The following is a 26,053-nucleotide window of genomic DNA, read 5'->3' on the forward strand; positions in this document are numbered from 1 at the left end:
CTCTAAGAGGCACATAAACATGTAGCTGGTATATTTTATTGTAAGGATGAACAAAGCCCTTTTAAACCTTTTAGCGTTTGGAAACAACTATATTTTTTTCAAAGGAACTGTTAATACCATGTTTAAAAACTCAATTTATCTTTTATAGGACATTTTCCTTGGGTTTTTTTCCCCTGAGTATCTTTTTAGTTTCTGGTACATTTGAGATCAACTTTCTTTCTTTTAAAAATTTGAATTAATCAAATTTTATGATTAATTCACACTGTTTATCACCATAGCTAGTATCAATATGTAGCATTTTTTGATAGCTCGAAAGGACTTGAAAAAAACTTTCCATTCTGACATACTCTGTGCCCCCGAATCTGCCTTCTTATTTATATTGGACCCCTCAATGAAACACTGCCTTATAGTAGTTAAGGGGCTTGTGCATCATACAAAGCTGATCTTTATACATATATTTACAATGTGGCTGGATAAAAGCTGAAAGGATGTACAGCTAGTAATGCATCCAAAGACAAAAAGATATTGTGACGCTGCAAAGATATTCATAGACTTGGCATAGAAGATGTCAGAACTATGAATGAAGGCAAACTTGATATTGTCCAAACTGAAATATCAAGACTAAACATTTACATTCTGGAAATTAGTACACTTTTAAAGGATCTTCCACTGCAAACATGCAAATCATAGAAGAAATTTAGAATCCTTATTAATAAAAGGATGTCACAGATAAAATCTCATAAATGACAAAATCATGCCAATATGAATTCAACACAAGCATATCATTATGATGATGATCCAGGCCTATGCTACATCCACAGATGCAGAGGAAATTGAATTGGAACATTTCCACAATGATTTGCAATATCTTGTCGACACCATACCAAAAAAGATGTTGTACAAATTATGGAAAGCTGTAACGCTAAACTTGGAAGTAAAGTCTGGAATAATAAGAAAAAAGATATCCTCAGTGTATATAATAAAGCACACAATAGACTGATAAAAATATGCCAAGAAAAATCAGTTTACTTATAAACATTAGGTTTAACAACTGAAAAAGCTGACCAAAACCATTCTAACCTTCTTCCTAACGAGTTCAAGATTTGTTTTACCTCCCATTCAATTGTGTTCAATCCTTGGAGATGGCCTGGACTAGACTCTGCAGTTTCCTTGGCAAGGTTTTTCAGAAGTGGTTTGCCATTGGCTCTTTCCTAGGGCAGAGAGCGAGTGCCTGAAGATCACACAACCAGATTTGTGCCTAAGATGGGACTAGAATTCATGTGTCACATGCCTTAACCACTTAACCCTAAGTAAATTTGCAAGAATAACTAATAGTAACAAAACAGAAAGGACTTAATTTATTCAAGAAAGAAGATTTCATAGCAACATGTTTTTATTTATATTCCACTTCTATCATGAAATACAGAATAGATCAGTTTTTTTTTATGATCTCTCCTCAGTCTTTGACTGGAATCATCCCTGCTTAATTTCAGGAATTATTATATCAGATCTTTCAGCAATAAAGAATATAGATAGGGAACTGATATAAAAGATATATCAGTTATATATAAGATATAAAAGTGTACAGACAGACTACAAACAAAATAGATCTTCTGAAATAGAGGTCATGTTTGCATAAATATATAAATTCCTTCACCTCATATACAAATATGTTAATATGAAAATTTAGGACTTTCTAATGCATAAGGTCTCTGTGCTAGGAATAGGATTATTGTCAAACATAATTGCTTCAGTCTGTCATATATGGAAGATTTTTTTGTACAATGAAAAGTCTTTGTAACCATCATGTATAGAGACTATATACATTTGACATACTTAAATAAGACATTGTCTGTCTCACTTGGGCTGCTTTTTGTCTGATTTTAAAGAATCACATATTCTACAAGTTTTCCTGTGTTCAGAAAGATAGGCTCAGAGGCTAGACTAATGACCTTTTTTTTAAAAAAAAGTTTCATTATTAGTGAACTTTCTTTTTTTCTCCTCATTTCTTTCCCCATTAGGGCCTTCTGAATGGTTTAAATCTGGCTTTTGAAGATGTATTTTCTGTAATTTGCAATTATGAACAATTACAATTGAATATTATGAATTTTGCATTGTTTTTGCTATTGTTGTTGGATTTTGCAGTGCTTTTGGCATGTAACAGAAAATATTAGATATTTGAATTCTAGGTCAATGAGCCTTCCATATCCTTCTTCATGGATTGATGATTAGCCTTGAGCAATGCAATGCTTGTATTAAGCTGATGATTAAATCAGAGCCCTTATTTAGCCATTCTTGGAAAAATGAGAAATAGATATTAAAACAGCTCAATCCCAGAAAACAGGGCAAACATTATTTCTGGATGATGTCAACCCTCATGACAAAGAGGTGAGGTAACACAAAATTTGGTTTTCAGATTTATGTGTTCCTAAATACATTATCAGAAGGCTACAGACAATTATTCACACAATGCAGAGCAAGAAGAGAGAACCTGTATTTTCCCAGAGGTGATGGAGTTATAATCACAATTATGCCTATCTTGGCTCAGTGAGAATTGTTCAACAATGCCTAAGGTGATAATATTTCCTCACCATTGGGGTAGAAATATCAAACAGTAAACTTGTAGGTGCTCGCTGCACAGCTTTCAGTTTCTGAGATCATTTCTGCAGTTTGACTCAGACATAGAACCAGCTTATAAAATGTATTGTGGCTTTTGTTGTGGGCCATTCCATGACTCACTTTACTTCCTTCACAAACAATTTGTTATCATAGTTCTGTATACTGGATAATATATGTACATGCAAATTCTGGCTCTTTGTTTTCAACCTCACGTCTTTATATCAGATTTTTTAAAATATACAAGGATAGCTAAAAATTAGTTTCCCTTCTATCCCATCCAAGCTGTATCAACAGACTGTATTATACTCACAGAGAGTGTCTAATCTTTGTCTCCTAGGTCTTGGCAGCAGATCCATCTGGGAGAAACGCAGTTTAATGGTCTGCAGAGCTAATAAAATTTTAAAAATTCAGCAGTCATTCAATTTAACTGTAAATTGGAGGTGTGAACCTGCTTCAGCCGTTCTCTGTGTTTAATGGAGATAGAATAATATATGACTCCAAATTTGGATAGCCTGAAAGCAACACTGGCTTAAAAGCAAGAGCTGACATGTTCATTGGGCACACAACACTTTCTGATATTTGAAAGACTAATAGAATAGACTTTACTTTAAATAGAAGCAGTGAGATTGCCATTGACAGTGGTGTTATATCCTTATCGTCTATAGTGCGTTGTAATATCTGGCATAAATCCTACTATTTCTGCCCAGGCAAGGAATAAATTTCAAGGGGGAAAACAACAGGGCAAATTATATTAGTGTGGCCATATTGCATTTTTTGAGATGATTAAATTCTCAATCTTCTGAATTTTGACAAAACAGCAATATCATTTTATATTTTGTATTTGATATTTTATCACTGATTTAAAAAAAAATGTATATAACATTTGTCTTTATGTTTTACTCAAATTGTATTTATCATAGACTTCCATCCCAAGCAAGAAAGCAGACATCAATCAGTTGCCACTGATATGTGCCACACAAACACACACACATCATTCATTGGCACTCATCCTTAGTATCTTCCTATCGGTTGCATACACTGATTGATCAAAAAGAAAAAAGAGAAAATCCACAGTATCAGTGTTGTAATTTTAGTGTCAGTGAGCTACTCAAGGAGAATAGCCCAAGGAGCACCTCCCTATAGTGAGAAGAAAGGAAGGAGGATAGGGAGGGAGGGATAGTTTTACCCCTTCTTTGTCAACTGTCAGTTTTACCTATTAAAAAGAGAAGAGAAAAACAATTTCACCAGGAAACTTGTAAGAAAAGAAAAAGCCTTTTTACCATTGCATTGATTAAACAAGTTAAACAGTGAGAGGGGGTGGTGGGTGGGAAATAGAGAAACCCAACCTTTCATAATTATACCATGAATTTCTTTTTTAAAGAATGCACCTGTCAAGGTCCTTCCAAAAGGAAGCAGGTAGCCCAGCAGCTCAGTGCAAAATGGCATGCAAGGTAGCAACCAGAAAGGGGATTAGTATTAAATTGGGCTGGAGGCATTTGCCTACAATGACATGAAGCACAATGGATAAGGAAGACAGCACTTTCGTCATCCCAAGTCAGAGAACACTATTTTTCACTAAGCAGGAAAGATGGACGGTTGCCTTTGAAAGGTCTGAAAGTAGGTAGAGGATAACATCTTATTTCCCAGTCTTTGAGAATCCCTTAGAAGCTTGTAATTATGCAGGAACCATCTGGCAATCTGATAAATATCATCACTCTGAATTCCATCTTGGTTCAGTGTCATCATTCCACTGTTTATGTAGCCATCCCACTTTTTAAAATCTTTATTGCATGAGCCGTGGTGGCGCAGTGGTTAATGCAGTATTTCAGGCTACTTCGGCTGATTGCAATTTGGCAGTTCGACTCTCACCAGGCTAAAAGTTGACTCAACCTTCCACCCTTCTGAGGTTGGTAAAATGAGGAGTTAGATTGTTGGGGGCAATATGCTGACTCTGTAAACCACTTAGAGAGGGCTGTAAAGCACTGTGAAGCAGTATATAAGTTTAAGTGCTATTGTTAAGTGCTATTTGCAATTAACGGTACATTTTTGTAATAATGTTAACTGTAGTAATTGTCATTGATGTATTGATATCAAACTTGGTACAACAAATACTACCTCAAATTTTAGGTTCCTATGGCTTCCCTATGGACTGATTCCGAATTGAATAAATCGCTCAGAGCATTTCTTCAAATATTTCACAAGGCTAACTCCATCCACCCATGTCATCTGAATTCTGTCATTCAAGAATTTGGAAATGTTTCTTTATTTTCTTTTATTCCTAAAGCAGCTGTAGTGTTTTGACAGCTTTTTATGCATTCTTATAAAGAGACTTGTTTTCCTGTTTGTTTAAAACTGGCATTCATACATACAGGAAACATACACACTGCTTCCTATCATGTTTCTGTTGGCAACAATTGTTATCTTTCTAAGAATGTGCCAACTGTCTTTCATAGCAAACAAGCCAGCAGACTAGTCCTCAGACTAAACAGATGTCTCACTTCATTTGCACCACAGGATCCCTGTCTTATCCTCCTTTCTTCACAGTTTTATAGTGGGGATGTAACATCTGTGGTCCTAATAATTCTAAAATTATGCAAGATCTATTTTCTGAGGTGGTGAAGACCTTATATATCAACTGTTTGGAAGTGGTTAACTCAAAGAGATATACATAAAAAACAGCATGCCTTGAAATGAGCTTCCTATCTCATTAATTTGGCACATCTTTGGAGCATAAAGCACCATGAATGTACTATCTGTCTACACCTCTTCAAAGCAGCTGCTTTCAGGAGTTGTAGAAAGATGTGACATTCATTCCTAACATCCCTAAATGTAAGTATGTTCATCCCTAACATACTCTAAAACAGCTTTTTTGGATCAAGTCTGAAGTACTGCACTATCCTAATAACAATGTTTTAGAGTTTAATATAGTTGAACTTTATAGAACCAAATCTCGGTATGTAATGTCTGAAATTACAGTATTTCTCAAGTAGTTCTTGCATTCATTAGACATTCTGTCTGTTATAAGAAAAATAGTACATAATAAGTTGGCACTTTAGAACCAAAGTTTGCGAGGACTGTAATTGCAGCAGTACTTGGACAGACCGTGTTTAACCTTTTGAACCCAATTGGTTTTGTTCTTTGGTATGTATCTTCCTTTGCTTATTTCTGGGAAACAAATTACAGATTTACAAACCAATAACAAGAACTAAAGCTGCTGCTTGCCCTGTGATGAGGTGGTAAAATTACAAAAATAGCATATGCTATCCACATCATGCACATTCCTATGAGATCAGCATCTTCCACCAGTTTCAGTGGATCATAGGTTTGGATAAGGAACACAATCAGGTGTAATGCCTTCTCAGCCAGAGCTGGTATCCTTCTTTGAGGTTCTCCTCAGCTATCACTATTAAGCTAAAATTGACAAAATCAGACATGCATATGATAGCATGTGTAATTTGGCCAATTATTGCTGTATACTGCATAGGAAACAGGTATGGATGTTCTTATCTAGGATCTGAAATTACGTGTGATGTTCCCGTGAGCACAAAGTGCAGTATTTGCAAGTGAAACTATTGCTCTAGATCAAGGGTGAAATCCAGCAGGTTCTGACAGGTCTGAAGAACTGGTAGTGGAAATTTTGAGAAGTTCGGAGAACCAGTAGCAGAAATTTTGAGTAGTTCGGATAACCAGCAAATTGGTGTCCCCAGAGGGGTGTGAATGGAGATTTTGCAATAACCTTCCCCCAGGAGTGTGGAGAGAATGGGGATTTTGCAGTATCCTTCCCCTAGAGTAGGGTGGGAATGGAGATTTTGCAGTATCCTTCCTCTGCCACGCCCACCAAGCCACACTCACCAAGCCACACCATGCCCACCAAGCCATGCCCACAGAACCGGTAGTAAAAAAATTTGGAATTCACCACTGCTCTAGACCATTCTTTCCACTGCATTTCCTATCCATATAGCTATTAGCCTATCCACTGTGATGACAGCCATGATGGAAAAATGAGCCATTGGTTAGAAGCACTTGCTGGAATGTTGCCTTTAATCTGAGACATGACACTTCTCATCAGAATATGCCAAGAACAGATCTTCCGTATCATGTTGTAAGGATAATATCAGTCTCTAACATATTTGGAAAAGACATTCGTATCTATTTTATGTTTAATATAAATTTCCTTCAGGGAGTACAAAGCAACACAGGTTGCTCCACATCATTCTTCTCTGTCATCTCTCTTTCTCTCCCCCCCCTTTATTCCTTTATTCTTGAAATAAGCAATTTTACTAACCCAACTAATAGTCCTGTATTCCATCACTAGGAATACAGAGGTAATCTAGGGAATAGAATCTTCTGTGTCAATACAAAGCTAAGATTTCTCCACTTCCCCAAATCCATTTAAACCGCTCATAATAAAAGCTTAATAATTTATGCAAAGTAGCATCTCGGTTCACTTGCTTTCTTATTTTCTTCTTTCATTGTGTGATTCAAAATTGAAAATCTGAGGACAGGAGTTATTTCATTTATTCTTGATCTCAAGGTAAGCCAATTAAATTAAGAAGAAGAAAAAAAAAAAGAAATGGTGGAAGGAAAATTTAAACCATCTAACACCATATTCGGTTACTTTCCAGAAAGTTTGTTCACATGATCAGTACTCACCCACATCTCTATTTAAATAGGTCTGGTAATGTTAATCAAGAAAAGTCCTCTCTGCATTATGGAGATTTCCATAATGGACCACCGTATTGGACAGCAGTGTTTTTCAACGAAATTAATATAGTGTTTGTAACACATATACACAATTTAGGGCATGTCAAATTTTTCATCTTTCAATTTCCAAACATTAGGAATGCTCAAAAGTTGTGATATGCCCTGGGTATTGTAAAGATATTTTGGTTACTTTAAATATAAATTAGATGTGCTTGGTAAGTAACTACATAAATATCATAACTTTTTAATATTTTGTTTGTTTCAATACCGAAATGTTGCACTATCTAGTATGAATGAATTAATTTCATTTCCTTAAGCATCACAGAAAGGAGTATTTATCCTGTTATAATGTTTAGACATTTTTAAAACTAATCATTAATAAAGAAGGTTTTCAGCATCTCTCTCATAGGGTAAATAATAGTATTATTATATTTTCAAGCACTTAATTTTGATCCTTGGCAATTTGTTGAAAGCATCAAGTGGGATTGAGTACCTCTTAAAACTGAAGTCATAACTAGGCATTAAGTAAAATTAAATATTTGAATATAATGTTCTATGCAAAGTAGATGAGAGCCAGTTTTATAAAGTTTATTGTCATTGTACATATATACACAGTATACCCACACAATGAAATTCACATAACACCCAGAGACCAAACCCAACACACATAACAATCCCCAGGCACACCCCCATCCACCAAAAATTCCCTATCCCTAAACCACCCAAGCATCCATACAGCAGACCAAGTAATGCTGTCCAACAGCTCATTGATGGTGTCCCTTTTGTTCATTGTTGTGTGCAATTATAGCTCTGGGGTAAAAACTATTCAGTTTGGTGTGGTGGTTAAAGGCACTGAGCTAGAAACCACAAAATGTGAATTCTAGTTCTGCCTTAGGCATGAAGCCAACTGTGTGACTTTGGCCTAAGAAGAAGACAGTGGCAAATCATTTCTGAAAAAATGTTTCCAAGAAAACCTACATGGACACAAGTCCTTGTAATCACCAGTCTAATAGTCACAACTGATATGAAATTTTGCACCCCACAAGGTATAGTGTAGTAGAGGTCCTTAACCTGGACTTTTTTGTTTGTAGTTATATATAAATTTCTGGATCCATCATCTAATGAGTATGTATAAAAATAAGCATTTTATTAAATGTATCTGTCCATAATTGGGCAGCATTAACTAACCAGATATCCTATAGGACTGTGTAAAAAAGATGCATAATATCCATGTGTTCCTAAAAAGATATCTTGGGTAAAAAAAAAAAGGTTCCTGTGGATTGTTACTCAACAACATCATGATAATATATTTTTTTATAAAAAAACAGGTTTTACTCATTTCTAGTAGTTTAAACCCTTTCATTTGGTTAATTTGCTCTTTTTTTCTACTCCGATAGATTCATTTTTTAAAAGTCACCTGATCTCTTTTTGTTGATAAAGACTGGAGTTTTATTAATTTAGCAGTTACAGGACAAAATGTGTTTTTATGCAGCTTAATTGTTCTCTCTCTCTCTCCTCCTCTCTCCCTCCCTCCCCCCTTTCTTTCTATTTTTGCAAGCAAAGAACTGAAATAAGAGAGACCACAAGCAGGGTATTTAATGATGGGGGGGATTGAAGAACAAAACAAACTAAAATTGCTCAATTCATATCATACAGTAGAGAACAGATATTTTGGAGTGTAGGCAAGAAAAGAGGATATGAATTCCTGAGGACTTGCTGAAAGTTAAACTTAATATTTTTTTCCAATTTCTTTCATATATAATTGAACTATGTTCACCAAATAGAACATCTTCTGTGAGAATAATATGCCGGATAAAATATTGTCTCTACACACAATAATACATCCATAAAAGAATATATAATCTTAGCTAATTATTCATTTTCCTGAAGTTACATTTTAAATGATGAAGGAAAGCAAGCCATCAAGGAAAGCGGTGCGGCTCTGGATGGGGAGGAACAGGCTTTGGCTCAACCCTGCCAAGACGGAGTGGCTGTGGATACCGGCATCGCGGTTCCAGGAGAATATTCCATTGTTGGCTATAGGGGGTGAGGTGTTGCTCCCTGTAGAAAGGGCGCGCAATCTAGGCATCTTCCTGGAGTCACGGTTGACTCTGGACGAACATGTTACGACTGTGACCAGGGGGGCATTTGCCCAGATTCATCTGGTGCGCCAGTTGCGCCCCTACCTGGACTGTGTGCACAGTCATTCATGCAGTCCTACCTGGACCTGTGCACAGTCACTCACGCACTCGTCACCTTCCGGATCGACTACTGCAATGCTCTCTATATGGGGCTGCCCTTGAAGACAACCTGGAGCCTTCAGCTGGTGCAGAATGCGGCCGCGCGGGTAGTAATGGGAGTGTCCCGACACTCTCATGTTACACCCCTCCTGCAGGACCTGCATTGGCTACCGGTTGCCCTCTGGGTTAGATTCAAAGTGCTGGTAATTCCCATAAAGCCCTACATGGCTTAGGCCCGGGGTACCTGGCGGACCATCTGCAGCCAGCGACAGCTCCCCATTGCCCGCTCTCACAGGGAGGCCTCCTTGGGGTCCTGTCGGCCAGACAGTGTCGGCTGGCAACTCTCAGGGAGCAGGCTTTCTCTGTGGGAGGGCCTACTCTGTGGAATCAGCTCCCCCTGGAGCTCCGGATGGCCCCTGATCTTCGCTCTTTCTGCCATGACCTCAAAACATAGCTATTTGGCCTGGCCGGATTGGACTGAAGAGATTTTTTAAAGGGGATTTTATTGGTTTTTATATTTGAATATGGAATTTTATGTGTTTTTTATCCTTGTGAGCCGCCATGAGTCCTTTGGGAGAGAGGGCGGCATACAAGTTTAATAAAATAAATAAATAAATAAATAAACAAACAAACAAACAAACAAATAAGTAAATAAATAAATAAATAAATAAATAAATAAATAAATAAATAAATCTCAAACCTTTCTTCATTTCTCCATTAGTGTGCATTGTGGTGTACAGCATAAACAGTGTAATAGTTACTGCTGTCATATGATACAATATTTTCATTGTAATTTATGCTTACCTCCGTCATCACTTTATTGATAACACCCACCAATACTGGATGCAGTTGGAATTCATAAGCATCTGTCTCTATAAATTTATGGTTAGGAAAATTAATTCCAATTGGAATTCTAGGAAGGTTTCCTTTTAAAATTTACATCACAGTCATCTAAAGAACATAACTTATTTGTTGAATAAAGCCATTGAAAGCTCTTCAGAAGATCAGGGAAGGTATTTACTAAGACTGGAGAAACTTGAAAAAGGAATTGTAATTCCCACATCTTTAGTGGCCGTCATTTTCATATAGAGGAAAAGAAGAAGCATTAGAGAAATTAACATGAGGTCTTTTTCAGATCTGTAGACCTCCGATAAAAATTCATGGAAGGAAGAAAGAGCTGGTTTAGCATTTTATGTCTTTTCCATTAGGCATGAAGACCACTCTTGAAAGTGGAAAGATTTTCCTAGCTGGGATAGGAACAATCAAACCTTCTTCTATCTTAAAAGCTTTTTGAGCTATAATCACAATGGTAAGAGCTATGATAGAGGATAGATGGTATTCTAGACAGTTTTTCAAGCTAGGAAAAGTGTAATTCAAAGAAGTAAAAGAGCATACTGGTTTCTTCCATGGTGAAATGGTGTCTTTAGATTAAAACAAAAAGATGTTTCTGTTTTTCGTTATATTTTATTTTTTTAATTTTAAATTTAAAGTTTTTTTTAATTTTAAAGTTATGTGGTTTAACCATCAGAAGGGAATATTCCTCACCCTGATATTGAATCCTTTTGCCAGAGGTTGATAGATTGAATGACAGATCTTTCTTAATGATTTCTGGTATCTTATAGTATCAAGATAGCAATCCCCTCAGTCCCCATTGCCATCATTAAATGAGGATTATAATCATTAAGCAAGGATGTCATATGACCACAGCTTGTTTCTTACTGGTTTCCAGCAAGCAAAGTCAATGTGGACTTGTAGGAAATTCAGGTCAGGACAAGTTTTTCTTTAGGTTCCTCGTAAGCAGGTTGGCAGGTGGGCAAGGGCATGGAAGAAGCATTATGTACAGTATGGCATAGCACTAGTGCAACTGAGCAAGGTGGTACTGTGATACACAGATAAACACTGCAACCCAGCAGAGGCAATCAACATAACATGAGTATGGGCAGATGCAAGTGCAGCCAAGTGGAATGTGCTATTAAAAGTGGTATTGCAATAGCAATAGGATTTAGACTTATATACCAATTTTACAGTGCTTTACAGCTCTCTCTAAGTGGTTATAGAGTCAGCATATTGCCCCCAGCAATTTGGGTCCTCATTTTACCCACCTCAGAGGGATGGAAGGCTGAGTCAACCTTGAGCTAGTGAGATTTGAACTGCCAAATTGCAGGCAGCTGGCAGTCAGCAGAAGTAGCCTGCAGTACTGCACTCTAACCACTGTGCCACCACGGCTCATAGTACCATTGGTGCCTACATTTTACAGCACTTAATATTTTTTTATTTTTTACTAATATAGAAAGAATAAGGAAAAGAAGACTAAATGGAAATGTTTCAGTTGCACATAAAAGATATACTTCTAAAGTGACTTATAGTAGCAGATGGTAACTAAAGATTTGGGCCAAGTGCTTCTCAGAAAAGATGGGCTAAAATATTTGAAAGTGAGACAAAAATTAAAGAATGAAATGAACACCTGGTTTATTTTTTATCTGGGAGGACGTTACAAGTTTAAATAAGCTGAGGGAGTTTTTGTGATCAGTGTTTGCTTATGAACAGCACAGTACTTTTACTGCAGAAATGAACCTTTGGATAAGTCTTCCACATCCTGGCATCTTCTTTTCTGTTTAGTAACCCATAATTCCAAAAATTGTAAAATTACATTAGCTGCAGTTGCAGTATACCTGAATTGTACCAGGAGAAAACTCTTTCAGCCCAAATATTTTGAGATATCACTTCACAGTCTTCATACTAAAATATCTGTGACTATATAGAGACGAGGGAAAGAAAACTGAAATTCACTCAGAGATTATTAGGATCAGTCATTGAATGTTTCTACATGAAAGAGTAATACAACTGGTCTGAAATACTGATTAACTAGAAAATGTGATTTTATGGCTGGATTGTCACTAATCTCTTCTTGTTTGAAGAGGATGGTAGATTTACTTCATTGAGTGTTGACACTTGTAAATAAATTCAAAAACACTGCAAAAAAGTTTGTCCTTGTATCAGGGTCACAATTGGGTTATCAAATTAGTGTAATTCTATTTGTTGGTACTGGTTACTTCATGTAAATAACTTGATGTAACCTGATGTCCATTTTAATGGATCCTGCCACTCCTGTTTCTGTCACTCAGTATATTTTCATGCACATAAGTTTCAGGGTAAGGAACAAACAGACAGATTGGCAGATGTGCTGAAGGATGCAGAAGCAAAGCTCCAGAATAATTTTTAACAGAGATGCCAAACTGTCAAAATGTAGATCAGAAAACAGTCTTCCTGACAGAGAGTGCCTGCTGCTTAGTTTTTCTCCCATCAGGTCTGTCTGATATGTCAAGTAATTCTGAAGTTTACATGTCCAATTTTTATTGTTATTCCTTGTGACATATATTTATATGGTTATTTAAAGTGTTCCTTGAGATTTACAAATTATATGGAATAATATAAAACAAGAGACAAATGTAATTATATTTGTATCTTTTCTTTCTTTCTTTCTTTCTTTCTTTCTTTCTTTCTTTCTTTCTTTCTTTCTTTCTTTCTTTCCATTTTTTATGGGGTATTTATATTATAATTTCTATTGAAAGGTTTTAATAAATGTTCAGATGGTTGTTGATTGCTGGTTTTGTTTTGTTTGTTTCAAAAATAAGCACCTGCATATTTCTAGGTGGGGGTTTTTTTAGGGACAAAGGAAGAAATATATTCAATTTGGAAAGCTGTCTAATCTCTGGGTATACAGCACAGCTTTTGCTGATAAGATTAAAAAAAATATCTGTTCTTCCCTGGAGACCACCACCATTTGTATCAAAGCTGTGTCAGTTGTGGCAGGACTTGATAACAGCTGGCTAGAGACATGACCACACAGTAACAGAAAAATAAGGACCGGGCAGCTTGAATCATAAATCTTCTGAAAGCCCATTCGTCCAGTAGGTCTACGAATCTGTTTCTGTCATAGTTAAAGGAAACAGCATTGTCCCCTGGCCTTTTAAACATCTGAAGTTCAGGCACCAATGATACCATAAAGGAGACCTTCAGAAGCTTCTATTGATACATTTCTTTCTTATTTACTCCATTGTTTGTTTTATCTTAGTATTCCGTATTGCATTTAAATATATAAAAGAAAGCTTAGAATTTAATCAATTTTATAATACTGGTTAAATTGTTAAGAAATCTATTGTCTTTTGGAAAAGGGATGAAAATAAGACAAAAACGTCAAGGTGAAATAAATTGTCTTGGACACTTCCACATGGTCCCTGTTTCTAGTGCCAAGCCATGTTGACACATTTTAAAACTGCAATTGCCCTCAGCATTGCTATTCCTGAAGTATTAATAACATTTCTTGAGAAAATGCAGTTGAGCAAAAGGCAAGGACAAGAAATGACTAGCATCTTACTCCTTTACCCATGTCCAGATTTGTCATTTTGTTGGTTTGTTGGAAATCTGCCAAACTACCAAGTCATTGTCTTGTCTGATAAATGAAAGACACCTTAAGATGCTAGTATGAAGTACGACAGCTTTGTTTCTTAGCAAGGAAATGGGACAGCCTAAGAACTGGGAAGCAGAGTCCTTGCCAGTGGAAAACAGGTCCACTGTTTTAATTCTGGAAAGCCAACTTTAAATATACCGGTAAATGCATTGAATATATTTCCTGCTGAGCCACAGCTGAATTAGAAGTAACATGGCTCTTCTGCTCAGAAGAGCTGACAGCTTATGGTATTAGAGTGGGGACTGAAGGAAATAATAGATGTTACATGTGAATGGCTTTTAGTTCTGTGTTTGAAATGTTGGTCATTGTAATTGGTACTTCTATTTATTAGGTTAGACTAAAACCAGAAAAAAATAAAAAAATAAAATGTATATGTATATGTATAATGTGGAAAGCTTTTTGATTAATAACAGACAGGTTCCCTGCACCTCTTGATTCTAAAACCATTTCAAATTTATGATACTTGGACTACTTCCATATTGTCTCCATGATCTCTGTCCCAAGTGCCACATAAGATGTATAATCAATATAGCCAATTCAAACAGCAACTAAAAAAGCTTGTTTCGCTACATCGGATACAGTTTTATTATTGCTTAAAAATTCATTTTTAAGAGAAAACTGACTTCATATTTATCTAGGCAAATAGGAGACAAGGATTCTATAACATCATTTTCTTCACATTTCTGATTATCCCACTTGCCTGACAATGGCAGAGAGTGTGAGAAGGGCCCCAGCAAAAATTTAGAAGACCTGGCTAGTTAATATGAGGGAAGGGAAACATTTAGGTCATGTAAAATTGTTGTGAGTAAAAGCCACAATCCCATCATTTGTGGCATGACACATTATATAATCTGCATCAGATGTATTATGATTAAAAATACACATATAATTTTCATCATTTGTATGATATCATGATTCATGACATGTTACTTATCTATTTGCTCTTCTATGAGGATGCGGAAGTGTCAGTTTATAGGGTCTAATGTTCTTGGCATTGGTTTTTCCTGTTATTTCGTCCATTTCTCTAGACAAAAGATAGCGTAACAGTGAAACGGACATCTAGGAATCATTGGAAAAAAAGATGATTTGAAATAATGCTTGATTTAAAGGAAATAAACTCCATCTCACCAACCTATTATCTTATTGTGTGTTTGATATCACTTAATCCTTCCTCACAGCATAGATGCTTTTGCTAGTTTCAGTCTCCTGATGTAATTGGCAGATATAATTAATCAATTAAACTGTACTGCTGATGTCACTCAACAATATTTCATTATTTTCCCTTGCCAGAATAGTTTGAAAGTCTTCATTAAAATACTTGTATTAAAAGAGAGTTGGTTTAAAGCCATAAAATCAGCATAACTAAAAAGGAGGAGCCATCAAAGCCCAGGGGTTTAAAATATAATTTAATGCAGAAATACTATGTTAATAATCTGCCGGTCATGCCAATATGCCTAAAGCTAGAACTGTTCTGAGTTGTATTATTTGATATGTTCAAGATATATGTGTGTGCTAAAAAAAATACAAACATTCCAACATCATTCAATACTTGGACTTCTGACAACATTGCCTGACATTTCCCAATCTCTCTTTATTGGCAGCTCCTTCTCAAATTGCTTTGATCCAAGCTAAGGAAATAACAAGGCACAGTGTGGCATTGGCTTGGCTGGAACCTGACCGGCCAAATGGAGTCATCTTGGAATATGAAGTCAAATACTATGAAAAGGTATCATTATTCATTATGGAAAAATCCCATTTCATCAAAATGTTTGATCCCTGAGCCAAATAAGCACACAGTTATCATCACATAAAAGGACTTTATTAAGAAAAAATGGTTTTATAATCATACCCATTTTGACAGTTTGTATATCTAAGGAGTTGAACTGAATAACAACTTGCATATATTTTTTTCTTTAGTGGGTAATAGTGTTGGCATTTTTTCTTTTTCTAGGAACTGTCTGATCCTAATAAGGCTATTTGTAATGAGAATCAATAGAACAGAGAAGCAGTGCAACATTAGCCTTACAACAGAGACAGATGTGTAATAATGAAGTATATAACACAGTAATAATAATGAACTCTGTATGAGCTGATAGCTTTTGCCCAGAATGATAGTGGGGGTTTAATAAATTTTAATAGGAAACAAGGAAAAGAAAATTACATTCTTCGCCTCTTCTAAATTGTGCAGAATTGTTATTTCTATAATATAATTTGTTGCTCCTCCATTTCAGAACTATAAAAAGATCTATTTCCTCTCAAGGTTGTCTGCAAAATGAACAATTGCTTTTTCCTTCTGTTTCTCTTTTCATTTCTTTTAATATAATCCCTTTATTTCTTTTCCTAATTGTATCAAAAATGACTGGAAGATTTTCCCTGGAACAAGATTACAGTTTTTTTTTTCTTGAGGTATTTGCCAGGCAGAAAAGCAGAATAAAGTTGGAGAAGATTGGCAGCCATTCCTTCAGTTATTTTAGGATTTATAGTTCTAAACTGCAAAGAAAAAGGGATAATGTGTGAAAAGACTACTAGAAATAAAACATTGTTAGTTCATCAGGAGGAGGATGACAACTTCTTTGTTATTTTACCAAAAATTTATTTCTTGTCTTTTTTCTCAGCAGAGCTTAAATTATAGATATCCTCTTTGCTTTTTCAGGCAAGAAAAATCCTCTGACAAAATATAAAAGTCCATAACACTCATGTCATTAAAACTAATAATAGAATCACTAAAAGAAAAGTCACATTCATTATCTAAATGTGACTACATTTCCTAATAAGTAAAATACAAAGATCCAAGACCTTCAGGAGACCTCCTTAGTCATTTCCCTCCTCCTTTTTATTTTTCTGTCTCTTTGCTAGGACCAAAACGAGCGTAGCTATCGCATTGTGAAAACAGCAACCAGAAATACCGATATCAAGGGCTTGAATCCTTTGACTTCATATGTCTTTCATGTGCGAGCAAGGACAGCAGCTGGATATGGAGACTTCAGTGGACCGTTTGAATTCACAACCAACACAGGTAATAACAATAGATCTCTCACTGGGGTAATAGAGGCGTTTTCCCTTGTCACTATTTCAAAAGCATATTGTATGCACTTGAGTTGAATATGAATGATTTGTTGGTGGTGGTTTGGAATTCATTACCAAGCTTTGACTAAGAAAACAAAAATATGCTGTGTTTATGTGTTTTTGTTGCTTTTATTGCTTTTACTAAGAGTCCAATTGGAAGCGTGATCTTTTGTGTTCACCTGAAATGCAAGGATGTTGTCTCCTTTACTCTGTCTACATTATACTCAACAAACCTTTACACTAACACTATTTCCTATACATTTCCATACTTTGTGGTATATGATATTTGGATGTTTCCAGTTTTTTTTATCTTTTAAAAAAATAACTATAACTTACATTATACTCAACAAACCTTTTCCAGCAATGAAAAAAGAGAGAGAAAAAAGAAGCATGTTACTAACATTATCAGAGATGGACATTTAGGTCTTTAGTTTCAATATCCTAATATCTACTTTTTTGTGAAAAGAGAAATAGGTCCTTGGATTATATTGAGTCATTTGTGTTTGGAAGTTTTCAGGATTAGAGACTTCCAAACACAAGTATAAACTTGAGTTCATAGATTTAGAATTATTGACTAATGGTAGATTTGCAAAGTATACTAAAAATCAGGCCCCATAGACAATTATAAATTATATTAATGCAAGAATTGGGGCTTTTCCCCCCTAAATACTTCTGTACTTGTTTGACACAGAACTTTTGAACATTCCTGACTTTTGGTATACTGTGCACATGTACTGCTCCCTAAAACAATAATAATGAGTCATTTATGAATTGTCAGTCCACTTAATTTGCATACATGTTGGATAGATGAGGGTATCAACTTGTTCTTGACTTCAGGCCTCAATATACCTTGGGCTTTCTCTGGTGTATAGCACATTTAGGAATGAGAATATATGGAATCCTAGAGAACTTTTTCCCATGAAGTAATCATGCTAGATGGGCCAGTAGCTAACAGCTTTGGATCTTCACTTCCTTCCTATTCCAGTTCATTGGCCAACAATCAGACAATCAAATCCAACTGCCATTCTGCTGCCTTTCTTGGCCAAAGAGGAAAACTTTGTTCAATATAATGAGGGACTGTTTTAGATCTAGCTATTCATTTCTCTTCTTTGATTCATTTGAGAAATAAAATGTCAATATTGTGTGTGTGTCTGTTGGACAAATGTTAAAAAAAAATAGTTGCTTCTTGAAATAACAGGAGAGATTAGATGTTTAATGTTCATTGCATGGAAACATTTTAATCATTTCAGATTGTGCTGTTCAATGTTAACAACCCTCAGGCAGAGCATGTGAGAATGTGAAGTGCTCTATGTCGCTAAAGACAGTGGAAAACATCTTGTTCTGTTTGAGTCTTCCTCTTGCTCATAGTCAAGGAATAAGCATCTGGTTCATTTTAAATTAAAAAAAAAGGGAAACAGCTCAGCAGGCACTAAATCAGCCATTATATTCTCAAGAGTAAAAGTGAAGGGGAAAAACTGAAGAGTTTCCCCAAAATTCATTATGGAGCATAATGTCTTACTAATTAGGGCTTTCCTGGAAAAGAATTACAAATGAATATCTCTACTGAAAGAATAATGACAGAATAATTCTGGACAAAGTCTGACAAAGATGAACTGTCTTCATCTTCACATAAACGGCATATACCTCACTGTCTGATCCTGTGCTATTCCTATCTGTGACATAACTGCAGAATCTTAACAAATATTGATGGTTTTTTTTCCCTAGTTCCTTCTCCCATCATTGGTGAAGGCACCAATCCCACCGTCCTTCTGGTCTCAGTGGCTGGCAGTGTTGTCCTCGTGGTCATTCTCATTGCTGCCTTTGTCATCAGTAGGAGGTAAGGGTTTAAGCTCCCCTTCTTTCCCCTTTTCTTTCATGTGGGAGCTTTTTGCCTCCTTGAAACAAAGCTAAATTCTTTGATTAGCATCATAAACACTGCATTTGCATTACAAGACTTCTCCTGTGTTGCTTTGATCTTCTCAGCATCAGTACTGCAGCAGCATGTAATGTAATGGTAATTGTTCTAGAATTATTTGCTTCTTCGGATGCAAAACCAATTCTAGCTACGGGGGTGGTGGTGGGAGGTTTTAAGATGCAAGCCAGCAACATGAGATCTGAAGAGAGACTGTAATTTGATGTAGAATTTGATGAATGCAGTATTCTGGGTTGATGAGTTATGTGCTAAGAGTGCCAGGCCAGAGGAGGGGATCTGGGGAGATGGAATGAAACAAGCTCCTGTATTTGAGCTTATACCCGGAAAAAAGAATGCCTTTTTGGATTTTTTAATCACTTCTGCATTTGGCCACATCAGCTGTTGTTAGCTGTGAGGAACAGAGTAGAAGACCATTATATATTCCATAGTGGGTATACCAGCCAGGTTAAATTAAAAGTCTTGGAAAAGAAAGCTTTTACTCATACTTTCACAGGTAAAAGGTTTTTTTTTCCCCAGAGCATAAATTATCTTGCTTTCTTCTTGGGCAAAGCAAGAAAGGGAAAATATTAGATAAATAAACAATTATTTCTTTGAAATGTTCACGGCATATTTGGAACTCACTACTATCTGTAAGTGAAAGGGGTTTAGAACTGGCAGACAAGTAGTTTCTTTTTCTTTTGCAATAAGAAAGACCTCATCGTTCTTTTGGTTTAGTTTCAACTACTGGTGGAAAATTTGTAGGGACAGAGAAAGAAGATACAGAAAGAACAGGATTGCACAGTGAACGTTGGGGGCAAAGCAGGGTTGAAATCCAGCAGATTCTGGAGAACTGGTAGTGGAAATTTTGACTAGTTCAGAGAACTGGCAAATACTCCTCTGGCTGGCCCCAGAGTGGGCTGGGAATGGAGATTTTGCAATATCCTTCCCCCAGGAGTGGGGAGGGAATGGAGATTTTGCAGTATCCTTCTCCTGCCACACCCACCAAGCCACACCACACCACGCCCATCAAGCCACGCCCACACAACCAGTAGTAAAAAAATTTGGATTTCACCACCGAGGCAAAGTCTTCTCTAAGTGTGGAGTACAATTTTAAAAAATGGCACAGAAGGAAGTTAATGGGATGATGAGGAAAGTAGAAGAAGACCTCTGGAAAATTTATCTGTTTCTTACCAGGCAATCTGGCTGGAGGAAAGTTAGAGAATGAGATAGGGAAGTAGTAAGAAGACAGGTAGAAGGTTCAACAAAGATTAATTAATAAATAAAAATAAAAATAAAAAATAAAAATAAACACATAAATTAAAAAACCCCAAAAACTCAAAGGGATGGACCACTTGATTGACCACTAGGTCTTTTTCTGCAGTCAATTTTCTATGTTTCTTTTAGAATAAAGGTTTGATGTACACAAAAAAGTGGTCTCTCACATTTTGCTTCTGTTGCTTTAGATTCTCCATTGCCAGAATTTAACCCATTTATCTTAGTTCCAAGAAAATGAAGTCCTGATACTAAAAGGAAAAAAAAGTCTATAAAGCCTTATGTCATTCTTCAATCACTATAGAACAACGACTAAAGCGAGGGAATCTCTCACAATTTTTAAGATTATAAACAATGGGGTAAACAATAGCTGATTCTAATTCCCATGCTTTTCTGCGTTTCCAGATCTATATTTTTTTAAAAAAATATATATTGATAATTATTTTATAAGGAAATGCGTGGAATATATTTTATTATATGTTTCTTTATTTTTCTGCATTTGTTTTCCCAAATGAAGATGAATACTGTAATAGTAATAATATAGTATGTTATATTAATAAGGAAATGTATACCATTTATTTTTAGCACCAAGAAATTGGAACAAATAATTTATACAATATACCATATATATCATTTTATTCAGATTAAACCAAAAGTGATTTCTCAAATTACCAGATTTTATTTTTTCTTCCTTTTCTTCCCATTCCATGGCTGAACAGAAATATGTGAATCTATTATTTGGTAGTTTGTAAGAATTGTAAGAATGGTAGTTTGCAAAAATTAACAATAAATATTTAAAAAATCAAATAAAATGTAAATATACTTTAAATAACTCACAGCATGGTGCTGATCTGCTGATATTATGTTATTTAATGTATGGATATCAAATATGAATTTAGATAGGATTAAAACAAGGTTGGATAGCCTATTACTGAATTTTATGTGGCTGTTGCCCTCGTTTTAAAAGTGCTTACGAAGCATTCTACCTCTGGCAAGATTTTCCTGCCCTTTTCCCAGTAGTCCACTGAACAGAGAAAAAAAAATTGAAGTTTTAGAACTGTGATATATGATGCATAAACTGTAGAAATAAAAATTGGAGGTGTGCAGAGTGCTTGAAATTCACTCTGGTTTAAATTGGAAACACCCTGCTACAAGTGCAAAACTACTATTTTCCAATGCAGAATAGGCTGCTCTGAACCATCGTGGAAATGTTTCAAGAAGGAAACATCTCTGTTCGGGAAAGTAAAACATTCTGTTTCAAATTCAGAACACTTCTAAGGGAAATAGCCTATTTCACACTTGAAACAGCTGTTTCTCTTTGAAGCAGGACATTTTGAAGTCAAGATGAATTGTTTTAAATTTGAAATGGTCCAAATTCAAAACATTTTGCATACCCCTAAAGATTACTGTGCTGTACTGCAGAAGGAATTTCCAATAGCAGCCTTTTCCACTGCCCCATATGTTCCATTGTTCATTAGAGGTTATTAATTCCAACAGATGTCCTGTTTTATTTCGATGAAAAGGATTGATAAATCCATCGCTTCCCCCCATCCTTCAAAATAATAATAGTAATAGAGTATGCATATATAATAATTTCCTAGATTGAATGAATACGTTTGGCTCCATGCTACTGAAGGATTTCTAAGATTGTATTATAATTCTAATGACCATTAAAGTACCCTGGCTCAAGATGACAAAATTTTAAATTTTAGTGCTTGGCACCAGTTATCTCTTTTCTTGGGATGGAAAAATGTTGCTCCAGAGTTAGTAAATAAAACAGAAGGCTATATTATTCATACTCTATTGAGAAAGGCCAATATCCAGATCTAGTTAACATAACATTTCCTAGTCCATATGGTCTGTGACTCAAGCTTTATTTCTGAATATTTTCTATTGGAACACTAAGATACTAGATACTAAAAACCCTTTTTAGTGTCATGATCTGCTTCTAGTCTTCTCATAAACTCAGCTGAAAATAAGAAGCTAAACTGGATGATATAATCCATGATTTTGTGAATAAGATCATATACTTTCTAATGCATTCTTATATACTTCCTATTTGTTTTTTTCAGCTTTTTTTTTTTAAAAAAACAAAAGCTGTTATATAATCCATGCAGTTATAAAAACTGAGAACTAGTCATCACTGTAATAGATTTCAGTAGGCGTTTAGCTGTTTCCCCAGCTTCCATGCTGATAAGAGAAAAATAATTTATGAAAATACAGCACAGAGAGATAGCTTTATTAAAAGCTATTCCAACAGAAAATAGTATTGCTGAACCTGGTGACTTGAATTCCCTCCTGCTTTTATTGATTGCTTTATTATTTTAGACAGGATTGATACTTAGATGCTTTGGATTTCTAATTACAAGTCAGCACCTTAGAGAATTGTCCCTGTTGAGTTTCTCTAAAATAATTCCTATCCCACTTTCTCATTTTTATTTTATTTAAATTATCACCTCTGAAGTCAGATAAACATACTCTAGTAATTGGACTTCACTGGATCACTTCTTAGAAAATGAAATGTCAGCCCCTTGCCCTCCTATTGATTCTCTTTGATATCAGCATAAAGCTGAAACCAGATAACTGATTTGACATGTATACTTTTCTGCCTTATTTGACAAAAACAAATAAGTGATTTATAAAAAGCTTGGATGCTTGGCTCCACTGCTTGTGAGTTTATTATAAAAGTATGCAAATGGCTATTGGACTGAAGTGTGTTGCTCTGAAATTGAAATACAAATATCATGGTATGTAACAGATGTTTAAAGTTGTGCTGAGCACTGTTAAAAACTATTAAAGACAAAAGAGTTTCTACAGAAGACTTTCACATTTTGTGTTGAAGCAAAAACAATTATTTCCTGAAGCTAAATTTAATACATTATCCTCCCTTGTTGCTTTAATACAAATGTACTTGTAAGCTAAATTTCTTACAGTCTTCTTACATGCATACACACACACAATGTGGGAGAAAACATTTTTTTAAACTGAGTTTTATGAGTATTGATCATGATAGTTATCAAATGCAACATCTCTGTCAGTTCCAGAAACTGAAGTGTGTCGATACACTTTTGTGCTGCTCATGGCTTCCCAATAGACAACTTTGGACACAAAATGTGCTCAATTTGATCCATATGGTTCTGTATATGCTAGCCATATGGAGTTCATCACCTAATAGGTTGTCAATGATACCACATTTGAAAGTGTTGATAATCTGCAGGAGGAAGAAATTACCTGGAAGTCAACTCTTTTGAAACATGGAGTATTCAGAGTTTATAAATAGCTTACTTCTTTGTTACTGTATATATGAATTAGTTTATAATTATATTATACTTATTGTGTTATACAAACAGCTTGTTGTTGATGATGATGATTACTGTATGTAATTAATGTTTACCTACTTCATATTTGCACATTCTGGATCTCTATGTCATGTAGGTTTGAAAAATTTAGGTATTTGTAAAAAGAGATTTCAGAAAATAATAGGATTATAACCATCAATGCCTGTTTACCTAAATACATATATTTATTTAGGCCTAAATACATATAGTTATACAGCCTGAATACTGGATATCATGCTTTAAATTCCAGCAGCTGGGAATCCACAGTGGGCTATCACCTTCTCTGTTTATTTAGCTTTCTCAAATGCATCATTGATCTGATGGAGCAGAGCTGTTGTGTTTTTATGTAAAGGTACCAATTCTTACAAGGTTCGATTTCTTCAGTAATGCTTTGCATTGCTGACATGATACCAGTGCTAATATCACATATTATGCAGGAAAAATGAACTAGCTGTTTGTCAAAGGGTATGATGTATGGGGAGTCAATGGAAACAATAGAAGATCTCAACAGTTTCCACCAAACAAAGCTATTTCAAACCATGCATTTTACTTTTGTTTAATTAATCTCAGAATCAATTGTATTGATTGTCTTCTGTATTTGATTTTATTTAGATATAAGGTTTTTTGTTTGCACTATTTTTAGCTTTGTAATATGTTTGGGGGTTTTTATTATATGTTTATACTATATTCTAAGGCTTATAGCAATATTATATTGTCCCTGGAAGGAGGGGATATAAAGTTTTCAGTAAGTAAATAAAAGGTAGTCAGTTAAAATAAAAGAAATGGCAAACTGTTCAGTAAGAGGTTTTCATTGTTTTTGCTTTAAAAAAGGAAATTGAATAGTTTAATGTGTTTTATTTTATCTTATTAAGTGATGTATTGCTGAAGGCTGTTTATTATAATCACTAAATCAAATAATTTAGGATATAATTTAAATAATTTAATTCAGTAACTAAGAGTTCCGTTGCCTTGTAGTGATAATTTGGGGAAACCTGTATGGTCGCACTCTTCTAATTCAACAGAGTATCCAAGCTTCTTTAAGCTTTTGGTTGGTCTTTGTGTTTCCACTTTGCTCTGTGAATGCTGACATTGCAAACTGATGCATTGACTAGGAAAGAAGAATGTGGATCACATGCTGCTTCTTTACAATACCTGCTAATACCCTTGGCACTTACTTTTTGTCATGTGCGGTATTGTGCCTGCCAGCTTTAAGACCCACCTTTTCTTTATCTCTAAATCCCACCTGTAGACTTGCCTGGATCTCTGACCCCTAGGGTTTTTTCACAGTGCTTGTATTCCCTTCCTGAATCCCGCCTTCCATTTAACTACTGTCACCCAAATCCCTATAATTATAGAACTGAATATGACAAAAGCTTCCTTTGCTGTCATTCAGGTAAGCTGTCTACAAATGTCAGTTTGTGTCCAGGATTCCTCAGGCATCCTAAGCATTTTCCAGACCCTCCTGATGATTAAATAAGCAAAAGGGAGAAAGAAAGAAAGAAAGAAAGAAAGAAAGAAAGAAAGAAAGAAAGAAAGAAAGAAAGAAAGAAAGAAAGAAACTTTTCAAAATAAAAAGCCCCAGTAGTCTCCAATTCTGGGTAAAAGCTCAACAGGTGATAAATATAGAATTTAAGTAAAGAGTGGGTTGGGAAACCTCTGTTAGCCCTTAATAGGGTTTAATTAATGGACTGAAAAGTAGTCCCTGCCCTCTTTTATCTGCCCCCTTCTTTAGTGTGTTATTTTTTTAGATGTTCTTGTTAATTGAAGATAAAAAGTATTTGAGGTGATTTCCTCTGAACAATGTATCATTCATAAATATATAAAAACATTTATTCCAATCATTATAGGGTATATTATGAATATATTAAAGTCATAAGCTTGTTTACTATGATTAAATACATAATAAACCTATATATGTTTGCATGGTAAACTTTTCTCTCCCATATTTGAACAGAAATCTATGTGTTTGTGTCAAGATTCTGATTGAAATGTCGATATAATAATTAATCTGTCATGTACTTGTGAACATTTGGCATGGTTATGATGCAGGAGTCCAAAGCCTCAGAGCATAGTGAATGAATTTTGTTCATGTCACTTTTAGAGACATCAAATTTGGTATTACTTTGTGTCTTCCTGTTGCATCTTTTTAATATTTTATTTTGAAAATATGTGTTTAGTTATAATTAAAATAGTTTAATCAAATTTATCCATTTTGATATCTTTGAAAAGTGTGAAAATTGCAAGTCCTGGAATTCCAAGGTCCCATGGCTGACTAACTGGCTTAATACTTTTGAAAGAATAATTTTTTTTAAAAAAAAAATTGATTTATATGCCACCCTTCCCCGGAGACTCAGGGCGGCTTAAAATGCGTTAAGCAATAGCCTTCATACTTTTGTATATTTATACAAAGTCAGCTTATTGCCCCCACAAA

The 26,053-nt window shown here is 35.2% G+C and overlaps 1 protein-coding gene across 3 annotated transcripts in view; it reads left to right on the forward strand.

Moving 5' to 3' along the window:
• Positions 1-26,053, forward strand: part of EPHA4 (EPH receptor A4) — a 152,653-nt gene that overhangs the window by 94,782 nt on the left and 31,818 nt on the right. For 2 of the 3 annotated variants that reach the window (XM_070946053.1, XM_070946054.1), the window contains exons 6-8: positions 15,636-15,760; positions 16,891-17,050; positions 18,826-18,937. In XM_070946053.1, coding sequence (XP_070802154.1) covers positions 15,636-15,760; positions 16,891-17,050; positions 18,826-18,937 — 397 coding nt within the window. Of the gene's footprint in view, positions 1-15,635; positions 15,761-16,890; positions 17,051-18,150; positions 18,160-18,825; positions 18,938-26,053 lie in introns of all 3 variants that reach the window. The other variant, XM_070946055.1, reaches the window with a different exon arrangement.

The sequence above is a fragment of the Pituophis catenifer genome, unplaced genomic scaffold (genome assembly GCF_029215685.1).
Source record: "Pituophis catenifer annectens isolate HBS135680 unplaced genomic scaffold, rPitCat1.0.hap2 SCAF_6, whole genome shotgun sequence".
Lineage (NCBI taxonomy): Eukaryota > Metazoa > Chordata > Lepidosauria > Squamata > Colubridae > Pituophis > Pituophis catenifer.